The 25,027-nt window shown below is 42.4% G+C and overlaps 1 protein-coding gene across 8 annotated transcripts in view; it reads right to left on the reverse strand.

The window, feature by feature from the left end:
* VPS13B (vacuolar protein sorting 13 homolog B) overlaps window positions 1-25,027 on the reverse strand; it is a 1,237,203-nt gene that overhangs the window by 191,033 nt on the left and 1,021,143 nt on the right. For all 8 annotated transcript variants that reach the window (XM_033933145.1, XM_033933154.1, XM_033933146.1 and 5 more), the window contains one exon: window positions 20,293-20,454. In XM_033933145.1, coding sequence (XP_033789036.1) covers window positions 20,293-20,454 — 162 coding nt within the window. The remainder of the gene's footprint in view (window positions 1-20,292; window positions 20,455-25,027) is intronic.

Consider the following 25,027-nt stretch of genomic DNA (forward strand, 5'->3'; position numbering starts at 1 on the left):
TTTTCCTCTAGTGCTTTGATTGACCCTAGAATATTTTTTCAGCAGGCTTTGTAGTCTGACTCTGGTCAGATCACTGCTTAAGTGAATTCAATCTAAGGTGGCAGGAGAAATTAACCAAATCTGGTAGTAAGACTACTATTACCAGGAGAGGATTAGTCAATCATGTAGAATTTTGGTCACATTATGAATTATCAACTAGGTTGAATACTAATGAAAATTTTTTAGCCAATTGGAAAGATTTTAGTAATCAGATTTTAGATACCATTGTACCTTTAAAATCATATTTAAAGAAAGAATGTTCAATGAACTAATGGTTCGATGTTGAATTACTAGAAATAAAAAGAGGTCTATGGGAATTGGAAAAAATCTGGTTAAAAACTAGACAAAAGAGAGATAAGGATAATTGAAGAGCAAAGTTGAAAGAATATAAAAAAACTTGATTATAGAAAAATGAAACAATTACTATGCACAAAAAATTGGAGTATCCAATATCAACAGTAGAGAATTATTAAAATTAGTTAATCAATTGTTTGATGTAGAATCTAAGAAGCGTGCAAACTCAGAATGTTCTCCATCTTTGGAGGTTTTGGCTGGTTTCTTTAAAAATAAAATTATTAGTAATTTGAGAGCCAATTTCCATTTAATACTGAGTGAACATTTGGAGTTACCTAAGGCACAATCAGTGAATGGTATAAGAACAGATTTGATTTGGAATCAATTTACGCGTCCAGACTGGCAACTGTTTTGTGAGCTATTTTCTAAGTACTCAAAAACAAATTGTCGCCTGGAAGTCCTCCAATTCTTATGAAGAATGCGCCTTTTGTGTTTAAGGCAGATTTATTCAGATGGATAATGTTTCTACTATCAGAGGGTTTATTTTTGAAGGAAATGGGACAGATTGTTGTTACTTCAATTATTAAGAACTCTAAAGAATCCATTTCACTCGAATCCAACTATAGACCAATAGCTAGCATACCGTTATTTACTAAGATAGTGGAAGGATTAGTTAATAAGGATCTAGTTAGAATTTGGAAAAATTTGACATTCTTCATGACCACCAGTTAGGATTTCGTTCGGGACACAGTACAGAAATTGTTATAGCTTCAGTGATGGATTATTTGTATGGTATGTTTAGCTTAGGGACTAGTACGTATATTGATCCTCCAATTGGATCTGAGCAGCACATTTGATCTGGTAGATCATGAGATTTTGTTGGGCTGTTTAGATTCAATTGGAATTTCTGGGAATGTAAGGGATTTGTTTAGGGGATTTCTATTAGATAGATCTTATCAGGTCTTCTGTATGGACAAATACTTACCCGCATGGAATAATCCTTGCGGAGTACCTCAAGGGTCTCCATTATCCCCTACGTTATTCAATATTTACCTTATTACTTTAGCAAATCTTTTGCAAGATCTGAAAGTTAAATTTCATATTTATGCTGATGACATTACTGTAAAAGATACCTTAATTGGTTTACCGTGAGAGTTATACCTGAGACTTTTCATGTGAAGTGCACTGCAGTGCCCCCTAAGCTGTCCCAATGTTTGTTGAGATCTCTGACTAGTCTACTAAAAATGCTGGCCCCCCCAGACATACCAATAACTTATTTTTGTGGTTTTCTCTAGGACTTATTTTTTTTTCTCTCAAAAAATGTTACCTAAAGAAAGATACACTGAGCACAAAACATCTAGAAAATGGCAATTTTCAAAACAAAAATTAGATGTTTTACTGGTTGAAAAATTGCTCTATTTGTCACTCAGTTTTTAGACATTTTCCACAAAACATTCCAAATCGGACTTAGATGTCATATCAAAAATGCTTCTTTGTATGTATACTATTCCTTTTCTATATTAAGACAAATATTTAAATGATGTCGGATATCCTTTAAAACAAAACAAAAAAAAATTAACATGAACCTACAGTTCAACAAAACATTGTTTTATGTATTTCATTCACTGCTGTCAAATATTTATAGCAATTATAACTTTTTAAAATTTTAATTATCAGAAGGAAAATGAAACAGTTAATTGACATAAATGTAAAAGAAATTCAATCATTTTTATATTATTTATTTTCATTGAACTGAACAGCCTTGCCACACTAAAAAAACATTTTTGCAAAGGTTAAATAAAGTATTTCATGGCAACTGCTACTTCTTAGTGAATGTCTAACAAGAAACATGAGCCAGAGAAAGTTGAACAAGTTGATTTTCTTTCTCAATCAAGAGAATGTGCTATCTAAGACCTTGTCCTAACTCATTTTATCCCCAAGTGTAAGTCAAGCAAGTCAAGTATGAACTAATGCCTGGAGGGAAGCCCCTGACTCCAAAGGTATGTATTATTTCACATTTATCTTACAATCTGCTCTTAGAGTTCTTAAAATTCACTAACTTGGCAAGTCAGGAATTACCATGAGAAATGAAATAATTTCATAACTGTGAAGTCATCTCACATTCCATGAATCTGACACTTGTAGGGCTTGTCCATGATCAGGCCTTCATCTGACCTTTACATAATCCATGTTCAGTATTTTATTCAGTATGGAAACAATTAAAAGGAAGTGCCACATATCAATAGGCACAGCACAAATTAGTAATTAAATTACATGTTTCAATCCACGTGAATGGAAATATATTGATAAATTATCTGACACAATTCAATATTTACTGGCATTTATAATGAATCTTATCTGCATAACTCAAAATAATATACAGTACAGAAGCCAACAATTAAATACTGCTTTCTAAAGTATTAAGTTCTAAAGGTCTATGAATACTGGTACTCTATTTGTATTTATTTAATAACATATTTGTAAAATATACAACTGGAAAAGTCTATAAAAATGGTTTTCATTTTCTTACAAAACCATAAGTAATTATTTTTAAACCTCTGTGCTTTGGATGTCTGAAAACCAACATTTAGGCATCCATTTTGCATGAAATTCAAATCCTGACTTTATAAAGCTGGGATATAGAAGTCTAAAATTGCAGTATATCTATATTGCAAGAGGGTATGGTCTGAGCATTTTTTATTTTTTTTGCAGGACTAGAGAGGGGCCAAATATGGACATCCAACTCTGATAGCAGAAGGGTAAAGTATGAGCATGTCCAAAAAACTGGATTTCCATATTTAGACCTGGTACTCTGCATGTTAAGGTTACAGAAAGGTGCTCTGATTGAGCAGTTCTTCACTTGAGGGAGTTAAGGGAAGTCACAGGAGGATTCTCAATAAAAAAAAGATAAGAAAATTACAAAGAGCTGCAGTGATATTTGAAACAGTGACCTCTGTTTGTTGAGTTTTTGATATATTGTAAAATCTAACACATGGGCCTATGCGGTGTACAAAACTAACTGCCTCTTTTACAAAAGCTGCGCTAGCGGTTGCCCTGCGCTAAAGGCCCCAAAGCCCATAGAGATTTAAAGGGCTTTGTGGTTGTTGCCGCGCAGCTTTGTAAAAGAGTCTGTAAAAGAAGATTTAAGGAAAGGAACTCCAAAACAAAAACAGGAGAGAACACATTCATTCATTAAAAGACAAAAACTAAAAAAAAAAATTAACAACAAAGTAAAAAGAAAAGAAAATATGATAAAACTAAATATATAAAGGCCATATTATTAATTGTCAAATTGTTAATTTCCTGAACTCCCCAGGAAGTACACCGTACTCAGGGATGATTGAGGTTGAAGGCTTTTTCAAAGTCTTTAATTTAAACATCTTAAATATTGAAAAACTTGTTTCATGGCAGATGAATGGAGGGAGGCTGTAACATAGTTTGGGCGCTTGGAAGGTAAAAGCAGATTTTTTTGTGGTCTCATAATAGCCTTGGCAAGGGGCTGGAATGACTGAAAATGAAGCAAAGGAGTATAAGGAATTACTGATTTAGAAGATAATGAGGCTGTCTGGAGTGTAATGTTTTGTGAGTTTGACTTAAGATCTTAAAGATATTGAACAGGTAACTTATGTAGGCGTATAAATAGCAGAGTTAAATTATAAAAAAGACAAGCATGGCAAAGAAAATGTAAAGCCAAGACGTTTCAGTTGGATACTTGGGCTCCAATTCACTAAAGTCAGCGATCGTTGCTAAATCTGAACGCTGCTAACCGACCTGATTCACAAAACAGCCCACCGCGTGTTTTCCCCCTCGATCGCCCATTTTCCAATCCAGCCATGCAAATTAGTAAAACCCCATGGCACTAATAGTTTGCGTGTATTAAACACACAAAATATCTGTCCCATAAAATAATCTCCCAATGACCCCCCCCCCCGACATGCAGCAACCCACAAATGGCATCGGTCCCCCCCACACTGAACTGATATGGCAGGAGGGATGCCCACTCCCTCCTGCCATCGGCCCCCCATGCCAAATTGATATGGCAGGAGGGTTGCCCACTCCATCCTGCCATCAGACCCCCCTGCCGTTGGGGACCCCCCGTACTTTTAAGTCAGGAGAAGGAGGGGTGCTCAGAACTCTCCTGTTCCTCTATCGGCCGCCGTCAGCAATGTGGGCCTTAGGCCCCTCCCCGGTGCACGGGGAGGGGCCTAAGGCCCTAACTGGCTGAGGGGGCTGAGGCGTCTGCATGGGGAGGGGCCTAAGGCCCTGATTGGCTTAGGGGCCTGAGGCACCTGAGCCAATCAGGGACTTCCTTAGTTGGCTTGCTTGAATTTTACAAATATATGCCAGCCAGGTTTGAAAATAGTCAAAAATTTGCATATGAAATTATTTCCATGTTTGAAAGTTAACATAACATAAAAAACACACTTTTATACCACAAAACTGTTAAGTTCTATGCGGTTCACAAAAGATAAAGGATCTACAAAATAAATGCAATAAACAAAATATATCTAACTTCCAAAAGATTTAATAAAAATAAAGCACATCTGAATTGGTGATAGGTGTCGGAGGTATTAAACCAGTATATGCCTTAAAGCAGATACATCCGAACTTAAACTTGACCCAAGCCTCCACTGGTAACCAATGCAACAGTCGATGAAAAGGTGTGACATGGTCATACTTCGTCAGATTGTAAATTAAACTGACTGCCACATTCTGTATGATTAGCAATCTTTGGAGATTTTTCTGAGTTCCGGTGATATGAACGATATTACAATAGTCAAGTTAACTCAACACCAAGGATTGCACAAGAAGTCTGAAAAAGTTTATATCAAAATAAGCTTTGATAGTTCTTAATTTCTACAGCGTATGAAAACCCTTACGAACTATTGAATCAACCTGATTTTTCATGGTTAAATTATGATCTAAGATTACACCTAGTTTCTTAATGATAGGTTGGATAATGCAGGTTTTCTATTTAAACTTATTGACAATATATCATCCTTATGATTTGGAGAGGCATAGAAGAATTTGGTCATATCAGTTTTAATTTTTAATTTAAATTTGGCCATCCATAGTTCTATTATCAGGAGGATGTCAGGAACGATGTAGCTAATCTGAGAAAAGGAAGAGGGAAGAGGAAATAGGAATCAGTTTATCATCCGCATTCCAGTTTATCATCTGCATAGCTGCAGTGTTCTCCCTAGGGCCTTTCAGCCGGGCGGTCCGCCCGGGTAATTTAGATGACCGCCCAGCTAAATTCTGCTGCTGCCACTGCTGCTCAACATTAAAAAAAAAAAAAAAAAAAAAAGCCGGCTTGAAGATTTCACCTTAGCCCTGTAGCGAACTTATGCTCCGGGGCTCTAACGTGTGCTTGCCGGCTTCCCTTCTCTTCCCTCTGAAACCGGAAGGCAGGACCCGGCAGCATTTCTCCCAATCGATCGTGATCTTGGACCGATCAGCCTTCCTCTCCGACGGCAGAATTGACGTTGGTGAGAGGAATGTTGGTCGGCCTGAAGCAGGGAGAAGCGGCGGCAGCTTTGGGGCCTATTCCCCGATGGCAGCGACATTGGCAGTGGCTTGAGGGAGGGCAAGGAGAAAGAAAGAAAGAGGGCAGGCAGGGAGACAGAAGGAAAGAAGAGCAACAGAAAAAAGAAAGGGGGCATGAAGAGAGAATGACAGGGCAGGAAGAGAGGAAGAAAACGTTGGGGGGAGGGGAATGAGGTCAGGAGGAGAGGAAGCATACAGGTTGAAAGAAGGGAAGAAAGACTGGATGCACAGTCAGAAGAAGAAAGTGCAACCAGAGACTCTCATGAAATCACCAGACAACAAGATAGGAAAAATGATTTTATTTTAAATTTACTGATCAAAATGTGTCTGAATTTATATCTGCTGTCTATATTTTACACTATGGTCGCCTTTTACTAAACCGCAATAGCGGTTTTTAGTGCAGGGAGCCTATGAGCATCGAGAGTAGTGCTGGGCATTCAGCGCAGCTCCCTGCGCTAAAAACTGCTATCGTGATTTAGTAAAAAGGGAGGGGGGTATTTGTCTATTTTTGTATGGTTGTTACTGAGGTGACCTCTTTGAAAAAACCCTGGAATAGGAAAAGATAATTAACATTTTCTATGCATACAGTGTGCTTTGTGGTTTTTTTAAATAATTTTATTGTTGATAGATCATTTTGACTTGGTCATTTTAAAAGTAGCTCGCAAGCCCAAAAAGTGTGGGCACCCCTGCTCTAGAATATCGCTCCTTAGTTTTATCAAGTGGTGCAGTGAGCGGCCAGCACTTTACATCATATCACCTCATTCTTTCTTTTTTTCTCCTCATGTACAGCACGGTTCTTTATTCTAAGCAGCTCTGGCACTAACAGTACTACGGGTGCCTTATGCTACTTTCACTACCACTTGCAGTCAGGTTCGGCATTTTATCATGGTTTTGGGTTTTTATTTAGTTTTTTCACCAATATTTTCATTTATTTATTAAAGCAGCATTTCTTAACAGCCCGATGCCCCTCCCCTATCAGTGTGCATTCAATCCACTGCAGACACTTTTTGGCGCCTCTTTCAACAGATCAAATATCATAGCCCCACTGTCGCGTGTTCACATTTATTCTGCGTACGAGTTTATCTCATCAGTGCAGAGACCTTTTTGGTAAGTCCATTTTACTCTCCCTTTTTTAATTTCGAATGCTGTGGTTTTATTCTTTGGTTTTAATAGAAGCTCATTTAAACAATAATTTAGATCTTTCCCAGGTTTCACTTTTCATCTACCCGGTCGTCTTGTCTTTGAGCTACTATTGGCTTATGTTTTCAAAATACACTCTGTATTATCAGCTGTTCATTTCCCATACGTTTACTTTTGCCCTGTTTAGGTCTATATAGTCTTGGCATACTGTTTGTAACCAGTCATCATTTTAAGTATGTATATGCCCTATTTTAGAGGGGGGTTAATTTCTTTTAGCATGTTATTTCATTAATTCTGAGTTTGGTGTTACAATATGTTGTTCTTGGTTTTTAGTTTACACATTATTTATTCTTTTCTATGACATGTTCGAATCACTATTTTACTGAAAAGTATAAATAGGTATCCATATTCAAGTTTCATCACGGTGCTCTGGTTTTGGCTCCAGTATTTGTCACTTCCATCCACCAGGTCTGGCTATCCGTTACCGTCTCATATTTTAAAGACTCACTCGATATAATTAGCGGTGACCCACACGTCTCTTCGTAATGGACATGTCCGATTTTAGCATTTGGATCTTAGTAGTGTGGGTTTGGTCTTTTTTGGTTTCCGTTCTATAGTCTGCTTTTCGTCTGGAGTCTTGAGTTTAGAATTACTTTTTATGACATATTTTTGTGGTTATAATTGTATGACATGTCTAAATCAGTCAAGTTATCCATTCTTTTTATTATTTTTTGTCCCCTCATACAGTGGCAGATCGCCCCGGGTGCCAGCCCTTGGGGGGCACACAACTGGCTGGATAGAGAACCTTCCGAGCTGCTCTAAATGGCAACTGCACCACAGCGCGGCTGCAGTCCTTATTCCGAAGCAGAGTTGGCAGCCGCACTGAAGTGCAGGAAGGTTCCACGATGACTGCATTTGCCGCCTCTGCCTCTGGAAGACATAAGTGACGTCGGAAGGGGTGGACCGGCAGCTGCAGTCATTGCGGAACCTTGCTGCAACTCCATGCGTCTGCCGGCCCACCCCCTCCAATGTCACTTACATCTTCCAGAGGCAGAGGCAACAGAAGCAGTCATCATGGGACCTTGCTGGTTTGGAGGGAGAAAGGAGCATAGAAGGGTGGTGGAGGAAAAAAAAGGGGGTCAGGGTGGTATGGAAGGGTGGTGGATGGAGAGAAAGGGGGCAGATGCTGATGGAACTGGTGTGCAGGGAAAGGAGAGAGAGACATAAGGGGGAAGGATACTGGGTGAAATTGGTTTGGAGGGAAAGAAAGGAGGCAGATGCTGATGGAAGTGGGGGAAGGGAGAGGAGAGAGTGAAATGCCAGACCATGGGGGTGTGGGAGAGGGAAGGGAAGAAGAGGAGAGAAATGCCAGATCATTGAAGGAGGGAAGGGAAGAAGATGGATGCCAGAATAATAGGGGTGAAGGGAGAGATGGAAGGGGAATACAAGGAGAGAAGATGCCATATATAGAAGGGGCAGAGAGAGGGTAGACAGTGGATGAAAGGAAGAGAGTGACAAGACTATGAGGAAAGCAGAAACCAGAGAAGACAATGTAGAAAAAAATGATATTTATTTATTTTTTTGCTTTAGGGGAGATGCATCGCTGTTTCTGTGGTGTTGCATTGTATGCAGAGTCAAGCTTCTTGGTGGTTCAATTTAACCTTTGTCTACGTTTTTCTATTTTATCCCCCCCTTTTACAAAATTGTAGAGCGTTTTTTTTAACACCGGCCATGGTGGTAATTGCTCAGAATTCTATGAGAGTCTGAACTGTTACCACCATGGCTAAAAACCACATTACAGTTTTGTAAACGGGAGAGGGATTAGTTTGTGATTACATATTCCATACTAGGCGAAGGTGTTTTCTGTGTTCTGTGTGTTCGAAAGACATGGTTTTCAGTTAGGATTGACTGTGTAGGATTCATCTGTACTAGTCTGGCTTGTTTAGTTTTACAATGGGTGTATTGATATACTGCTCACTGCAGTATGTAAGATGCTGCCTTTTCCTAGGTACACTCTTGCGTGATGTGTGGATTGTTACTAAAAATCATGTTTTTCATCCAGATGGGGGGTGTCAAAAAATGATGGGCCTCAGGTGTCACATATGCTAGGTACGCCACTGCTTTCATAGTTTATATCTAATCCACAAGCTTGCTTTTAGGACCTACACGGTATGTATTCCTCTGATTCATGACAATTTCACTTTTCATGTTATCTTATCCATTCTTTTTATTATAGAACTGCACAGATAAGCATCATTCTTTGACGTGATTGGACCTTGAAAACTAACGGCAACAGTGTTTTACCCAGAAATTTTTTCCAGCCATTAAAAACATTTGCTGCATTTAGTGTGCCATAAAAAACATTTGCTCCATTTAGTGTGCCGGAGTTAAAAAAGTTAAAAAAGTTTGAGAGACGCTGCTCTATACCATATGAAAGAGGGCAAATATCTAATTATTCACTTCTAGAATTGGATACTTCTTAAATTTAATAAAAAATAATGGAACAAGTGTCAAACCTTAAGAAAGGCAGTCATATTGAGCATTGGAAAATAACTAATAATAATTAACTAATACAAATAGTACACATTTAGGGCTCCTTTTACTAAGCTGTGATAGCGGTTTTACTTCTGCACGGCTTAGCTCGTGCAGAATTGCCGCACGTGCTAGACGTTAACGCCAACATTGAGCTGGCGTTAGTTCTAGCCGTGTAGCACGGTAATTCTGCACACGCTAAAAACAATATTGCAGCTTAGTAAAAGGAGCCCTTAATTTTCTCCACCACCAAATTTCCCTGTCCTACCTGGCTACTTTTTCATGACACCCGGCTGGAAAAAATTTCTGGGGAGAACACTTTAGCTGAATAATTTAATATTCAGATAAGACGGTCTGTCTCCCAATGATGATAAATAAATGTTGAAAAGTAAAAGAGATAATGGTGAACCCTGGGGTGATATTGCAAGAATTACTCCAACTAATAGAGAGCTCACTGTAATACTTGATATGTAAGAGATGTTAAGAAATCTTGAAACCATTTTGAAAACCTTTCCATTTACTTCAATATAATCCAAGCACTTCAATAATTTCTTGTGGTCGACTAAGTCAAAAGCACTATTCAAATCCAACTGTAATATTAGAGCGCTGGTATCTTTACTGGACAGATTACAAAGATTGTCCAAAATTGAAGCTAAGACTGTCTCTGTGCTATACAATGGTCTAAAGCCTGATTGTGATCCATGCAAGATGGAAAAATGATCCAGATAACTTAGGGCCTGTTTTACAAAGCCACGTTAGCGGTTGCCGCGCGACAACAGCCCCAAAGCCCTTTAAATCTCTATAGGGTTCGGGACCGTTACCACGTTGCAGCTACTAGCGCAGCTTTGTAAAACAGGCCCTTAGTAGTTGTTTCTAAACCAAACCTTCCAAAATTTTTTACAAATAACGGCATAGATGCAATAGGTCTGTAATTAACCACTGATGAAATTGATTCTCTTGGATTTTTTGGTATGCAGGATAAAACAACTACAAACAGTACAAAACACAGCCCTGAGACTGATCTATTCACTGAAGAAATGCGACCACATCACCGCTGCATACATCGACTCTCACTGGCTCCCAATACAAGCAAGAATACAATTCAAATTCTACTGTCTACTATTTAAAGCAATGAATGGAGACAGCCCAACCTATTTGAACAACCGCCTTATCCAACCTGCCACAACCAGGCTAAGGAGAACCAAGACACTATTCACTTATCCCCCAATCAGAGGTGTCAAACACAAAAAAATGTACAATGGCCTACTGGCCATGCAGGCAGTGAAACTTGACCACCAACTATCCAATCTACTGATCACGACATCAGACTACAAAACTTTCAGAAAAGAAATAAAAACCCTGCTATTCAAGAAATCAATCAAGATAAACTAACTCCACAGGAAGCATTTCAATCCCCCAAAGTAACCCGCCCAACTATGTAACTCTTCTGGAATTGTCCAGATAACCTCTTATGTAATCCTCTTTGAAACGCAAGATAATGGCGGAATAAAAGTCACTAATGTAATGTAATGTAATAATATGACCTCCTATAGAAGGAAATGTATCATTATCAAGCAAGTAAGTTAACTAGCTAAATAAATCTAATTGAAAGTTTATAGGGGCTGATTTCATAATTGTAGGGATCAAGAATCTAAAGAGCAATATGGTTTCTCATATTTATTATATAGTTTTCTGAAAGCTTTCTGAAATCATCCCAATTTAAATCCACATAGCATGTCTCAGTTGAAAATAGCTGGGGATCATAGTTTTTCCTACTGAACACTGAGCAAGATATTCTTAGAGTTTCTATTTTCTGACTAAAATAATTTGCTAGCTCCTGTGAATTTGGAGGAACAATGTGAGATTTACGAGAGAATGGGGTCAAATCAAAACTATTAGTAACCAGTTTAAATAATTCTTTAGTTGAGTAAAATGATTTGCGCTTATCTTTTATTAATTGTTTATAGGAGTGTACCTTTTTTCTCCAGTTATCAATTTGTTTCCCTGATTATATCCAGATCTGTTCTAATCTCCTAACCATTCATTTCAAGGCATGAGGGTCATTGTCATACCAATTCCTAGAGTAATTGGGACAATTTTTCTGTTTTTGTTTTGGAACCAATTTGTCCAGAATGGTAATACAGTGGTACCTCGGTTTACAAGTGCACCAGTTTGCGAGTGTTTTGCAAGACGAGCAAAACATTCGCAAACTTGGTGCCTCGTAAACCGTGCTTGCCTCGCTGTACGAGCGCCCCCCCCTGCGATCTGGCATCCCCCCTGCTCGCGTTGCCCCCCTTCCATCACGATCCTACCCCCCCTTCCCCGAGCAGTCAATGACACCCTTTACCCGACTTGGCACCAGTGCCGGTGCCCGAAGATCCTCCCTCTTCTGGCGCGGCCTGGGCTGGGCTGGACTAGCTTTGAGCATTTGCGCATGCTCAAAGCCTTCTGGTCTCGCTCTCTCCGAGATTGAGAGCGAGACCAGAAGGCTTTGAGCATGCGCAAATGCTCAAAGCCAGTCCAGCCCAGCCCAGACCAGAAGAAGGAGGATCTCCGACGCACCGCCCAGCCGCGCCAGAAGAGGATCTTCGGGCACCGGCACTGGTGCCAAGTCGGGTAAAGGGTGTCATTGACTGCTCGGGGGGGGGGAAGTAGGATCACGGTGGAGGGGGGGGGGCAATGCGAGCGGGGGGGGGGGGAAGCAGGATCACTGGGGGGATGCCGGATCGCAGGGGGGAGGGATTGGAACAGCGTCGGATTCCTCAAGGGGGGGGAGAATGGAGCAGCGCCAGTAGCCTCGGGGGGAAGGGGGGGGGGGAGGAGGTGGAACCAATCAAAGCAGTTTCCCTTACTTCCTATGGGGAAACTTGCTTTGATATATGAGCAATTTGGTTTACGAGCATTCTTCTGGAACGAATTATGCTTGTAAACCAAGGTTCCACTGTACTTGTCTCATCCCAATAAAGGAAAAATTCCTTAGGGTCATCTGGACTTTGAATTTGCTCATAACAGGTCCAAAATGTATTGAGATCTAATTGTTTCCTAGAGATAATTTATGCCTACATCTAAGATTGAAATAGTAAGTATAATGATCTGATCATATGTTGGAAGACCAGGAACCATCAACTAAAGAAATAGAAGGATGAGACTCCCTTTGAAGAGAAGGACACTAGATCCAAATAGTGACCTTTATCATGTGACTGAAAAAAACTGGGAGATTATAATCTAATGATAACTTATTGTTGCAAGCAGTTATTTACACTTATGAAAGGAAATAAGTCTCCTATCAGATCTAGAATTACCGACATTCACCTTGAGTCAGTTTTAAAAGTAATCACTGTGGACAAGATTTTCCCTGAAATAGGAAAAATAGTAGCAGAGAAGAGATGCCAAGTGTCAGGAAGAAAATATTAATTTTATCATTGCTCTTGTTTTTTTAATATACTGTACTTTTCAAAATAAACCTAAGTGTCCATGAAAAATGACATTTTTGCTTTTTTTGCAGCCCACAAACTTAAACCTTGTTTATTTGGCCAGTGTCAGCCCTTGAGTTTGACATGCTTGTTTTAAGAAATTTAAATAGCAAGCACACAATCGGGCACTAAAGGCAAACAGTAAATGCAAACTGGTTTTTAGCTAGGTGCTCTGTTAGGCTATTCCTTCACATGGTTACCTATCACTCTCGTATGGATATTCCTCTGCTGCAATAAAGACATCCATGTCTCTTGTTTTGCCCTATTCATGGTTTAGACGTTTTAGTTTGTAAACTGAATGTTCATGCTGGATGTAGCCAGCACTTGCATGTCCATTTTTCATATATTTTCAAACAGTCTTTGTGTGTGTCGATTCTGTTCTAAAATATATGAGAACTAGATGTGATGGATGTTTGTATTCTGAGTTGGATGTGCTCTCTAAAATGCAGCTCATACTCTATGTCAGTGGCGTACCTAGGGTATGTGGCACCCGGGGCCCATCATTTTTTGACACCCCCCCCCCCCATGGAAAAAATATTTTTTTGTAATGACCATGAAACGTAATAAATGGTCAGAATAGAATAGGCAGTGAAAATTTTCTTATATTCCAAACATAACATAACATAAATTATGTCTGAATTGTCATGACATCAGAAGTACATATGGAGTAGTTGCAGGTGATGTTTGGGACAGTTCTGATTGTGTTAGTTCGGTTTTATGTGTTTTTTGAATAGAAAGGTTTTTATTTTTTTTTGAAGGTTTTGCAGCCTATGGTCGATGTCAATTGGTTGTAGAGTTGGGGGTCGAGTGTTGCAGCTCGAATGGCTAGGAGGTTGTCGAACAGTTTTTTTCTTTCGACGTTTTTGGTTGGAGGGTGTGTGAATGGTGCGTGAGTTCTCCTATGTCTGTTTGAGGTGGATTGAATTATTTAGCTGAAGAAATTAGTTACCCCCTCATCCCACACACATTAATTCTCTTCCATTATAAAAAAACATTGATAAGTTCCCAGAAAAAAAATACATTAAAATAAAAAGTGAAAACAAAGGCCCCCTACAGATGAGAACATAACATAAGAATAGCCTAACTGGGTCAGACCAATGGTCCATCATGCCCAGTAGCCCATTCTCATGGTAGCCAATCCAGGACACTAATACCTGGTCAAAACCCAAAGAGTAGCAACATTCCATGCTACCGATCCAGGGCAAGCAGACACTTCCCCCATGTCTTAATAACAGATTATGGACTTTTCCTCCAGGAATTTGTCCAAATCTTTCTTAAAACCAGCTACACTATCTGCTTTTACCATAACTTCTGGCCACTTCATTTTTAAGTTTAGATCTTTCCTTTCAAACAGAGACCTTGCTAGATGTCAAATACAGCACAAGGTAACTTCACATTGACTTAGCTGTGCAGGAAATGTGAATCTCCTCATACACCCACCATATAGTGCAAAAATGTGCAAAGGTCTGTTTATTTCTTTCGATCACTACATAGCCTAATGCCACACAAGCAGCGCTGTTTCAAACATATTCTGTAGGTCAATGCTAAGGATAACAAAGTTTCCTTCCTTGGACCAGAAGGAGATACTGATAAACCACTGGAAGAGATTCCAAAACAACACCCAAAGACCCACTCAGTGTGTGAACCAGTTGAGTGGAGTGGACTAACTTGGGGGTGGAAATGGGCCCGGAGTTTGCTCAGCCGAATTTCCCAGACCACCTCTTCCTCTCAACACATTGACACGCTGCCACCACCACCACTAGGAACACCTCACTGGTTAGGCCAGCTATGCTATAAACTTTATAAAACACATTATTATATTTTCTTATAAAGCACATATTTTAACTGAACTCTCTGACATCCTCAGCCTTTCCATTCACAAAAATAGAAGGAAGAAAAATTCCCATTTCCTGCTGTCTCATGTCCCCGGCCTATACAATATTTTTTTTCTGCAGATCCTTCAAAAGTCTGACCAAATCCTCGTTTCACTTGCATTATAAAGTACTGAGGATGCCATCTCTCCCCAATCCCAGGCTAAAGTCTAAGACAGTAGCGCAAACTAATGCTGCCAGATTCAGGAAAAAAACATTTCGATTCGATTCAGCCTATTGAATTGGTTTTTCAATTCGATTTTCCTGCCTAGTTGGGTGATTTTTTTCAAAACTCCTGGTGGGTTTTATAGCTTTTTCACCCCCTTTGGCTTCTCCTAACCACACTGGCGCTATGGTGTAAATAAAATAAAGAAACAAAAAGGACTTTTCCTCTCTCTATTAAATCCTAGCTCACGTTTGCAGTCCAACACCAATTCTGGCAGGATACACATTTCAAATCTGACATATTATAATCACAAAACAGAAAATAAAATTAATTTTTCTACCTTTTGTTGTCTGGTTATATTTCAAATCTTGTTGGTCCAAGGCTCTGGTTTTCTTCCGATAACTTGCTTGCCAGGGTCTCCTTCTTTCTTCTTTCTGCATGCTAACCATCCACCTGCCAACTCTGTCCTCCCTTTCCATTTCCCTTCCCTCCCCAGGAAGTCTGGTATCTTTCCTTTTTTTCATCTCCCTCCTCAGATCCACCTTTTCTTAACTACCCTTTCATCCGGCATCTCTCCCTCTTTCCCCACCACCCCAGAGTCCACCATCTCTCCCTTTCTTTTCCCAATTACCCTTCTATCCAGTATCTCTATCCCTCCTCCACACCATCCCTTGTGTCCAATTTCTCTCCCTTTCTGTTCCTTCCCTCCCTAAATCCCATGGTCCATCATCTCTCTCCCTCTCCTCTATTTTCAGACCCATTATTTCTTCCCCCCCCAAAGTTTGGCATATGCACGTCTCTTTGAACACCCCCTTCCCTCTGTGTACTTCTAAACCAGGGTCCCCCCAAAGGCCTGTCCCCCCTTAAAGGTCTGCCTGTCCCCCCTTGAAGGCCTGCACCCCCTTTGAAGGCCTGTCCCACCCCCTTGTAGGCCTGTCCCCCCCTTGAAGGCCTGTCCCCCCCTTGAAGGTCTGCACCCCCCCGATGGCCTGCACCCCCAAAGGCCTGTCCTCCCCCTTGAAGGCCTGCCTGCCTGTCCCCCCTTGAAGGCCTGTCCCCCCCTTGAAGGTTGGCACCCCCCCAAAGGCCTGCACCCCCCAAAGGCCTGCACCCCCCTGAAGGCCTGTCCCCCCCTTGAAGGCCTGTCCCACCCCTTTGTAGGCCTGTCCCACCCCTTTGTAGGCCTGTCCCCCCCTTGAAGGCCTGCCTGCCTGTCCCCCCCTTGAAGGCCTGTCCCCTCCCTTGAAGGCCTGCACCCCCTTGAAGGTCTGCACCCCCCCCCAAAGGCCTGCACCCCCCCCGAAGACCTGTCCCCCCACTTGAAGGCCTGCCTGCCTGTCCCCCCCTTGAAGGCCTGTCCCCCCCTTGAAGGCCTGCACCCCCTTGAAGGTTGGCACCCCCCCGAAGGCCTGCACCCCCCTGAAGGCCTGTCCCCCCCTTGAAGGCCTGTCCCACCCCCTTGTAGGCCTGTCCCCCCCTTGTAGGCCTGTCCCCCCCTTGAAGGCCTGCCTGCCTGCCCCCCCCTTGAAGGCCTGTCCCCCCCTTGAAGGCCTGTCCCCCCCTTGAAGGCCTGCACCCCCTTGAAGGTCTGCACCCCCCGAAGGCCTGTCCCCCCACTTGAAGGCCTGCCTGCCTGTCCCCCCCTTGAAGGCCTGTCCCCCCCTTGAAGGCCTGCACCCCCTTGAAGGTCGGCACCTCCCCGAAGGCCTGCACCCCCCCTGAAGGCCTGTCCCCCCCCTTGAAGGCCTGTCCCACCCCCTTGTAGGCCTGCCCCCCCCCTTGTAGGCCTGTCCCCCCCTTGAAGGCCTGCCTGCCTGTCCCCCCTTGAAGGCCTGTCCCCCCCTTGAAGGCCTGCACCCCCTTGAAGGTCGGCACCCCCCGAAGGCCTGCACCCCCCCTTGAAGGCCTGCCTGCCTGTCACCCCCCTCCCCCTTGAAAGCCTGCCTGCCTGCCTGCCCGCCCGCCCCACCCTGAAGGCCTGATGCCCCGACCCACCCCGAAGGACCGTTCGCTCCCCTGGCCTCCCTGCACTACCTATGAAGCAGCCGCAGCAGGATCGCGACGTCAGCTATCCCTGCACTGCTTAGGAGCTGCTTCCTGCGCCGCGGTCCCGCCCTGTCCTCTGACGTCTGTCTCAAATTTCACTAATATGAGTATTACAGAATCTGAAGACGTAAAGAGGCTGTTCTAAAATATAGAAGAAATGGAAGTTTATATGTCAAGTGCATACAGCATAAATATCAGTTTTTAGAAAAAAGCATTACAAATTCCCTTAGGTTTAAAACTAGCACATATTCATGTTGTAGAAAAGCATATACAGGGCATAATTTGCAGCTAAAAAGGAAGTGGAACTGTGAAGCCGGGAATAACTTGAGTGGGTTGGGAGAAGGAGCAACAGAAGAGGAGGGGATGTATTTTTTATATATATATATATATATACACACAGGGAAATTCTATAACCAGCGCCTAAACTTAGGCGCTGGTAGGTGCCCTGTCAATGCCTAAGTTAATTGGAAACACCCCCCCCCCTAGAAACATAATAAAATGGCAATGTTGAAACGCCTACCGACACCTAAATAAAAGGTGGCTGGCACTGCAGCTACGTAGCTGCTTTAGGCCATGGAACTCTAAAGTAGCCATGGCCAATGCCGGAAGTGGCATCGGCTACCTAGCTGCAATTCATAGCAAGATGGGCGGCTGAAATGTAGGCCCAGAAAACCCAGGCCTACATTTCAGCCATTTATCTATGCCATCATGGGATCCTAAAGTCAGGCAGCAGCAGCCATAAGCTGATTGTGGCAGGGGATGTTATCCCCGATCAGCTGAGCCAGCAGTAATCCTCAAAGCCTTTAACATAACACCCTTCTCACTAAGTAGGGAGATGCATTTGGTGACTTGCGCCACCAGTGAATCCACCTTTGCCTGAACAAATAGCTGCTGGAAAACCAAAGCCATTGGGTAAAGTTTGGACATGGCTTTAGCCACCCGCAGGGACCTTTTCTGGAGACTCCCAGTGGTCCATGACTAACTTAGTGATGTCTGAATGCGAGGAAAAGCATGCTCAGCAACAGAGCTGCTCATAACTGAGCACTGAGATGAAGGAGCTTGATGAACTGCCTGTTTCAGTTCTCTCAGCGAGGCAGAAATAATGAAGAGGCTTTGAAAAGCTGTCACATCATGGGGTCATCACCCTGGTCCAGGACCACTGCCACTTCTAAATAGTCGCTCTCCTGCACCAAGCTAGACTCTGCCAGGGAAACTTTATTCTGGGATAACAGTAGCATGGAATTGGACTTTCCATCCTCCCAGTCTCTGTCAGACTGAACCTCCCGGGTCCAAGCCTGTGTTCTGCCTAGCTGTACCCTACAACAGGCCAGTGCAAAACTTCTGACAACCCACTGATTTCTATAAAGAGAATAGGTCAGCAGCCAAAACAACAATCCAACTGATCTGCAGTGAAATGATGCAAACAAGAAGCAAAAAGAGAGAACTGCGAAGTTGATATTCATGATGCTGGATTTATTATACCACACAACAAATGTAGTTCTCTAAGCAATCAACTGTATCCACATAGTTTGAAAAGTACTATAGCCTGTGTGTTTTACAGGTTAGGGCGCCTGCTGATGGAAGTCTCCTCCCCCGCACCTTCTCTGGTGTGCTGCAAGCAGATGCAGAGGATTCTCAGCAGTTCAAATAGGTGTTCCGCATGAGGTTCACAAAATCCGGGGTGAAGCCTTGGACTGGCTGTTTTGAGGACCCTGACAGGGGCTTCTGCTGATCCTCCTGGGCTCTGCAGACACCACATATCTTGGCTTGGGTTCTGGAAAGGGTCTCTTCCTCTGGGATACACCTCCTGTGGATCCTCAGTCCTGGAGGACTCGGAGGAGGCTGAGCACAAGGCTCCCGCCCCTCCCCCATGTGCACCACTGCATGCAGGACATGGACACTCCTTGACCAACCCTCCATTGCAAACTTGGCATGATATAGGGGTAAAAAGGCCCAAGAGGTACATCCCTGTTGATCTGAGGCAGATGGAGGCTTTAGAAAAAAAAAAATCATTTAAAATCCAAGATGGCTGCCACCAGGAAAATTACGTAAAAAACAGTCCATGGAGACCTCTCTGATGGACAAAAAACACAAGGAAAGGGATTTTAGAGGAGGGGAACCTAGGATCTGGGTACAGAAACTTTCAAAATCAGCTTTTGAAGACCCTCCCAAATTTCCTCATAGGCTATAATAGCCTTACTCATGGTGCCATGTGGTGTCTGCCTGCTTCAGCATAGAAACTCAGCTGGAACAAATGGAGAAGAGATCTGCCTCAGAGATTTACTGAACGACCTTGGTCTTTGGGCTGCCTGGACTGAGCCTCAACCCCTGGACAGCCTCATTGCAAAGGGGTGGACCATGCAGCTGGTCCACTATTAATCTCGGCAGAGTCAAGAAGGATCCCAAACAGCTTGCGCTCATGTTCATGACTAAAATCAGGGATGCGAGCAGCTACACAGGGGACAGACCCTGAGCTATAAAAAATAAGTAGGCTAGCTAGCTAGGTGTCCCTGAGAGGCTTATCCCGCTAGCAGCAGACTTTCACTGGACAAGTCTGTGTCTTTTCTCAGGCAGAGGTACTAACAGATGGAAACCTCTGGGCACCGAGCCTCCAAACAAATACTGATTAAAAAATACTTGAAAACAAATTGCAGAGCAGATCAGAAACACCTCTGAGCAACTTGCTTGCAAAAAACAAACTGAGGGGACAGGGAAGAACTGGAAGAAGATAAAGTTGAAAGAAGGTAAAGTTGAAAGAAGGTAAAGTTGAAAACATGATTGACAGTTTTCTATAAGCAACTTGCTGGTTCAGATACAAGACCTTATGGTTCAGGACACACTGCACTAGAATTCTTGTTATTATATTTGGGAGGTCACAAACTGTTTCTCAGTATTGTATATTCTATTAATATGTACTGTATTTTTAAAAAAACCTTTAGGTGTTAGCAAATATTTGAAACATATCCTTTAATTGGGAAACTTGTATTCTGATGAAGCTATATGCTGAATATCTGTTGCTTAGCCCTAGATTTACAGAAAACCTAAAAATATCAGCTTGCTTACCTCACATGACTAAAACACCTGGCTCCTGAAGTAATTTTTAAACAGATTTGAAAAAATAAATGTGAAGAAAGCTTCAAAACAGACTTCTAAAAATATAATGCCTTAACATCAGTTTTGTTACCTGTGGGGACTTGTGTGAGCGCCAGCAATACTGGTGACTATGGAGACTAGCCAGCACAACATTTTCGTCAGTATCTACTTGGCCAAATCGCAAGGTCTCCTGTGTATCATTACAGATTACAAAATGGCTGAAGATCAATTCCTCTACCTCAGGGCACTGGTTCTAAAAGCAAAAGAATAAAAAAGCCAATGTGAATGAGATTGATGGCAAGATATTCAGCAGCTGTCTACCCACTGGCAATAGTTACAGCACAGAAAGACCTGTTGTCATTAACTCTGGTATAGAAAGTATTCTGTTCTTCCAAAATCAGCATTGCACAAAATTCCAAAACATTTTGGTTTATATTTTCTTTCACTATACAGATCTTCAACAATATCCTCCAGATGTACTACCACTTAGTAAAAGTATTTGCAGAAAATTAAAATGTTTAAAATACAGTATAAGTGGCATGTTGCTTATACAAGACTAGAAGCTTAAAGCTTGATAAAATGAATTGCACAACTCACAATTTATATCCTATAAATAACTTTCTAAAGCGCTTAAAATTTAGATCTTTGGTGGGAGAGCTGGGGGGGGGGGGGGTCTATATTTTGCTGTTTCATACTGTCTTAGGTTTGCTGTTATTCAGTATATTCTTTGTGTTGAAGTTGACATGTTGGATTATTGGTGTACCTGTTTGCTGTGCATTGCAAAAATAAACAATTACAAATTTTTTTTTGATCTTTTAGGATAAATAACAAGAAGTTAGCTGTGTACAGGGATAATTTGGTAGTCCACCCAAGAAAACCTTACAAACAAGAACAAATAGTATTAAAAATCAATGGTGAAAGGAGCTGAAGATTAGATCTCACATGGGATCAAGTTTCAGTAGCTAGCACATAAAGTATTCCTGCAGTATATAAAAAATTTTTTATCTGTCAACATTTGAACCAGCTCTGAGGCAAGCATAGATTTCATCAGAGAGCTCATTTAGGCCAGGCATTGAAACAAGTGAGAGAGGGGGTAGATGTGTGTAGCCATCTAGGTTACTTCTGGAGTTCAAAATATCAAATTTCATCTTCTGGAGTTTTGCTCTTTAATTGGAGCCACCTCTATATAGTTACTGACAATTTTCTGAAATGAGGCCCCTATATGTTTGGAGGGCAATTTTGTAAGGTAGCAAAATCATGCCTATTTTATACTGTACAGAAAAGCAGGCACCTGCTTTTCTTTGCAAAGTGTTATTGTACCGTATATACTCAAATATAAACTGAGATTTGGGGGTCCAAAAAATGGCCCAAAAATGGGAGTCTACACTTCTCCAACTTAAAAAAAAAAAAAAAATCAAAATTTGACTCAGGTCCGGGGCAGGCCCAAAATGCGAGACAGACAGCTGATTCCTCCCGGTGGCGGCCATCCATGCTGTTTGCTGGCCACCGGGAAGAGGGCGAAGTGATAAGCCAGTAGAGCATCTGGATTGGTCCCGGTCCCACTAAACCAGTTGGCAATGAAGAAGCCAGACGCAGCAGGGGCCTTCCCTCTTGCCAAGTCACTATAGGTTCTGCCGGTCTCGATCCCGTCCCTCAAAATCAGGAAGTAACCAGAGGGGGGCAGGATCAAGACCTACAGAGTATATAGTGACTTGCAAAGAGGGAAGGCCCCCATTGTGTCTGGTTTCTTCACTGCCAGCTGGTTTAGCGGGACCAAAGGCAGGGCTCATTGCAATCCAGATGCATTGCTGACTCCTCACTCTCCCATCCTCCCAGCAGCCAGCAAACAGCATGGATGACCGCCGGGAGGAATTAGCTCCCTGCCTCGCATTTCAGACCTGCCCCGGACCTGTGACTCTGTTTCCCACAGCCAGAGTCCTAGGTAGGTAGTCCTGAATGTGGCAAAGGGAAAGAGTGATGGGGAGAGATTTTGGATGGAGGGGGAAAGATGAGGTGGAGGGAAGAGGATATGCTGGATGGAGGGGGCAAGACAGTAGATACTGGTTAGAAGAGTGAAAAGAAAGGGGAGAAGAGAAAGAAAGAGAAGATGCTGGAAGGGGGGAGAGAGAGAAGAGTCAGCAAAAAGAACCAGGAGAATAATAGGATGAGGGAGATGGAAAACTGTAAATAGAAGCACAAAGCGATGTGAAAAAATAAATGGAAGAAAACTGAAAGGAAAAGGTTAAAGTCAGAGATGGATGTAGGAGAGGAAGTGAAGGAGAGACAAGGCAGATCCTGAAAGAAAATTAAGAAAAGACAGACGAAAGCAGAAACAGGAAACTGGGATAAACATGAATAAAATAGCCAGACAACAAAGGTAGAAAAAAAAATTATTTTTAATTTCATAAACAGAAAATGCAGTTTTACTGTAAATTTATACTGCTTTCTTTTTATTTTTCAAACTGTAGAGTGCTGTTTCTCTTTCTCTGTTGTTGATCTGCATATGGCTTCCTGAAATTTAAGTTTGATTTTTGTTTATATTTATTTAAGTTTGTGGTTGCTTGTAGCTGCGTTTTCCTATGTAGCGGCCTTGTTGAGAATATGTTAGATTTGGAATATATCAAATCAAAATCTATATTGTAGGCTATTCCAGACTGGACTCCAGCATACTTATTTCAAATTCAACACCAGTCAAACAATCCTCATAAGAAATAACATAAATTCTTAACAATCTTCAGAGGGTTTAGAATGTCCCATAGGTTCTAATGATAATAATCACCGGACCCAATCGTGCTTCTATACTTCAGTGCTTGAGTAAATAAATAAATAAATAATCTTTCAACTTATCTTTTTTTCTGCATTTTCTGAGTTTTCCCTTTGTCAATAGTTATTGGGAAGGAACCTGTCATTCCGACATGTTTCGCCCGAAGGCTGTATCAAGAAAAAGTCCCCCCTTCTGCTTTAGCTCCACACCATCCTGATCATTGGAAATTTTGTGACAAAGATCGAATCATGGCGTGCATTTATCTCCTAGCAGCCATTCTATAAAGGATCATTTATACATCGACTGTAAGTAACCACTTATGTACTACTATTTATCCTATATAATAAAACCCTAGAGCGTGCATGCGCTCTTGAAATTTCGTGATCCCTGCCGCTATGATTTCTGATCCGTGGCCGCCAATCTGGCGGCAGGGAACATTCTGGCCACTCCCCTTCTCCCGCCCTCACTCACCATGGAAGCCAGGCAAACTCTCTCCCTGCCCACGTCCTCAGCAGGGAACACACCTCCCGCCCTAACTCGCCGCTGCCGCTGCCGCCACTGCTGCTGATCCTCCTCTAAAGAGCAGCCTGCGATGGTGGCTGGCTTTAGCGAACCTCGCAGGCCGCTCTCCAACCTCGGTAGCACGTTCCCTCTGACGTATGGGATCGCGGCAGAGGGAACGTGCTACCGAGCTGGAGAGCGGCCTGCGAGGTTCGCTAAAGCCGGACACCATCGCAGGCTGCTCTTTACAGGAGGATCAGCCACCACGGGGATCGTGAGAAGAGCCGCCGGTACTTTGAAACTTGAAAAAAGCAGCAGGCCAGCCCGCGGGAAGGGATGGGGGAGGGGCCGAACGGAGCAGGACAGCTCATGGTAAGAGAAGGGAATGGGGGGTGGGGGAAAATGCTGCTACTACTTCACAGGGATCTGGAGGGGAAAGGAAATACCGCTGCTGCTTCTGCAAAGGAAAGTGAGGGGGGGGGGAGAGACAGAAAGAAATACAGACAGACAAAGGAGGCCAGGGAGAGAGACAGACATAAATAAAGACAGACAGGGGACCAGAGAGAGACAGACAAAGAAAGACAGACAGACAAAGGGTGCCAGGGAGAGAGAGAGAGAAAAATAGCAGGAGGGAGAGAGACAGAAAGAAAGGAAGAAAGAGTCAGGAGCAGGGAGAAAGACATAAATAAAGAAAGACAGACAGGCATATATTCTAGCACCTGTTAATGTAACGGGCTTAAACACTAGTTATTTATAAAGTGCTACCAGACACATCTAGCGCTGAACAACAAAAACACAAGAGACGGTGCATAAATGAATAGAATACTGATATATATGCGCATTATTTGCATCTAAAACTAAGCACCATCTTATACAATTATTCACACGGTGCTCAACACTTATACATAGAGGTATTGTATATGTAGAAAGGGTCAACAAGGAGCACAACATAAGATTCAGCAGCCACAGCCAATGGATTGCTGTGCAACTTTAAGAGGGAGAAAATAAACATTTCTCCCCAGGTTTTGCTGAGTAACTTTATGTAGCGACCCCCAAGACAAGATCTATACCAAATATCAGCAAGGCAACACTCTAATTGATATATGGTTACAAACAAAAGGAAGAATGCAAATTTGCTGCATGTTGCTCAGGATAAAACAGGGGGGGGGGGGGTGGAATCGTAGGGGGAGATAAGTGAAGAGAGATAGTGAGGGGCAGCTGAGTGAGAGTGCATTTGTAGGTCAATAAGAGGAGTTTGAATTGTAGTCTGAAACAGATGGGAAGTGAATGAAGGGACTTTAGAAGAGGGGTAACATTATAGTGGCTCTCCCAGAAAATGAGTCGTGTAGCCGAATTCTGGGAGGATTGGAGGGGAGCAAGATGGCTAAGTGGAAGGCCAGTGAGTAGCGAGTTGCAGTAATCTAAGCGCGAGGTGATGAGGGTGTGGATAAGTGTCCAGAGTTGATGATACAAAAGAAGTCAGCCTCCAATGGATTGGGGAGGTGGCTGAGTAAGGGGAATTGTAGCTATGCTCTCTAGAAGCATATCAAAAAGACTGAAT

The sequence above is a fragment of the Geotrypetes seraphini genome, chromosome 2, assembly GCF_902459505.1.
Source record: "Geotrypetes seraphini chromosome 2, aGeoSer1.1, whole genome shotgun sequence".
NCBI classification, from domain to species: Eukaryota; Metazoa; Chordata; class Amphibia; order Gymnophiona; family Dermophiidae; genus Geotrypetes; species Geotrypetes seraphini.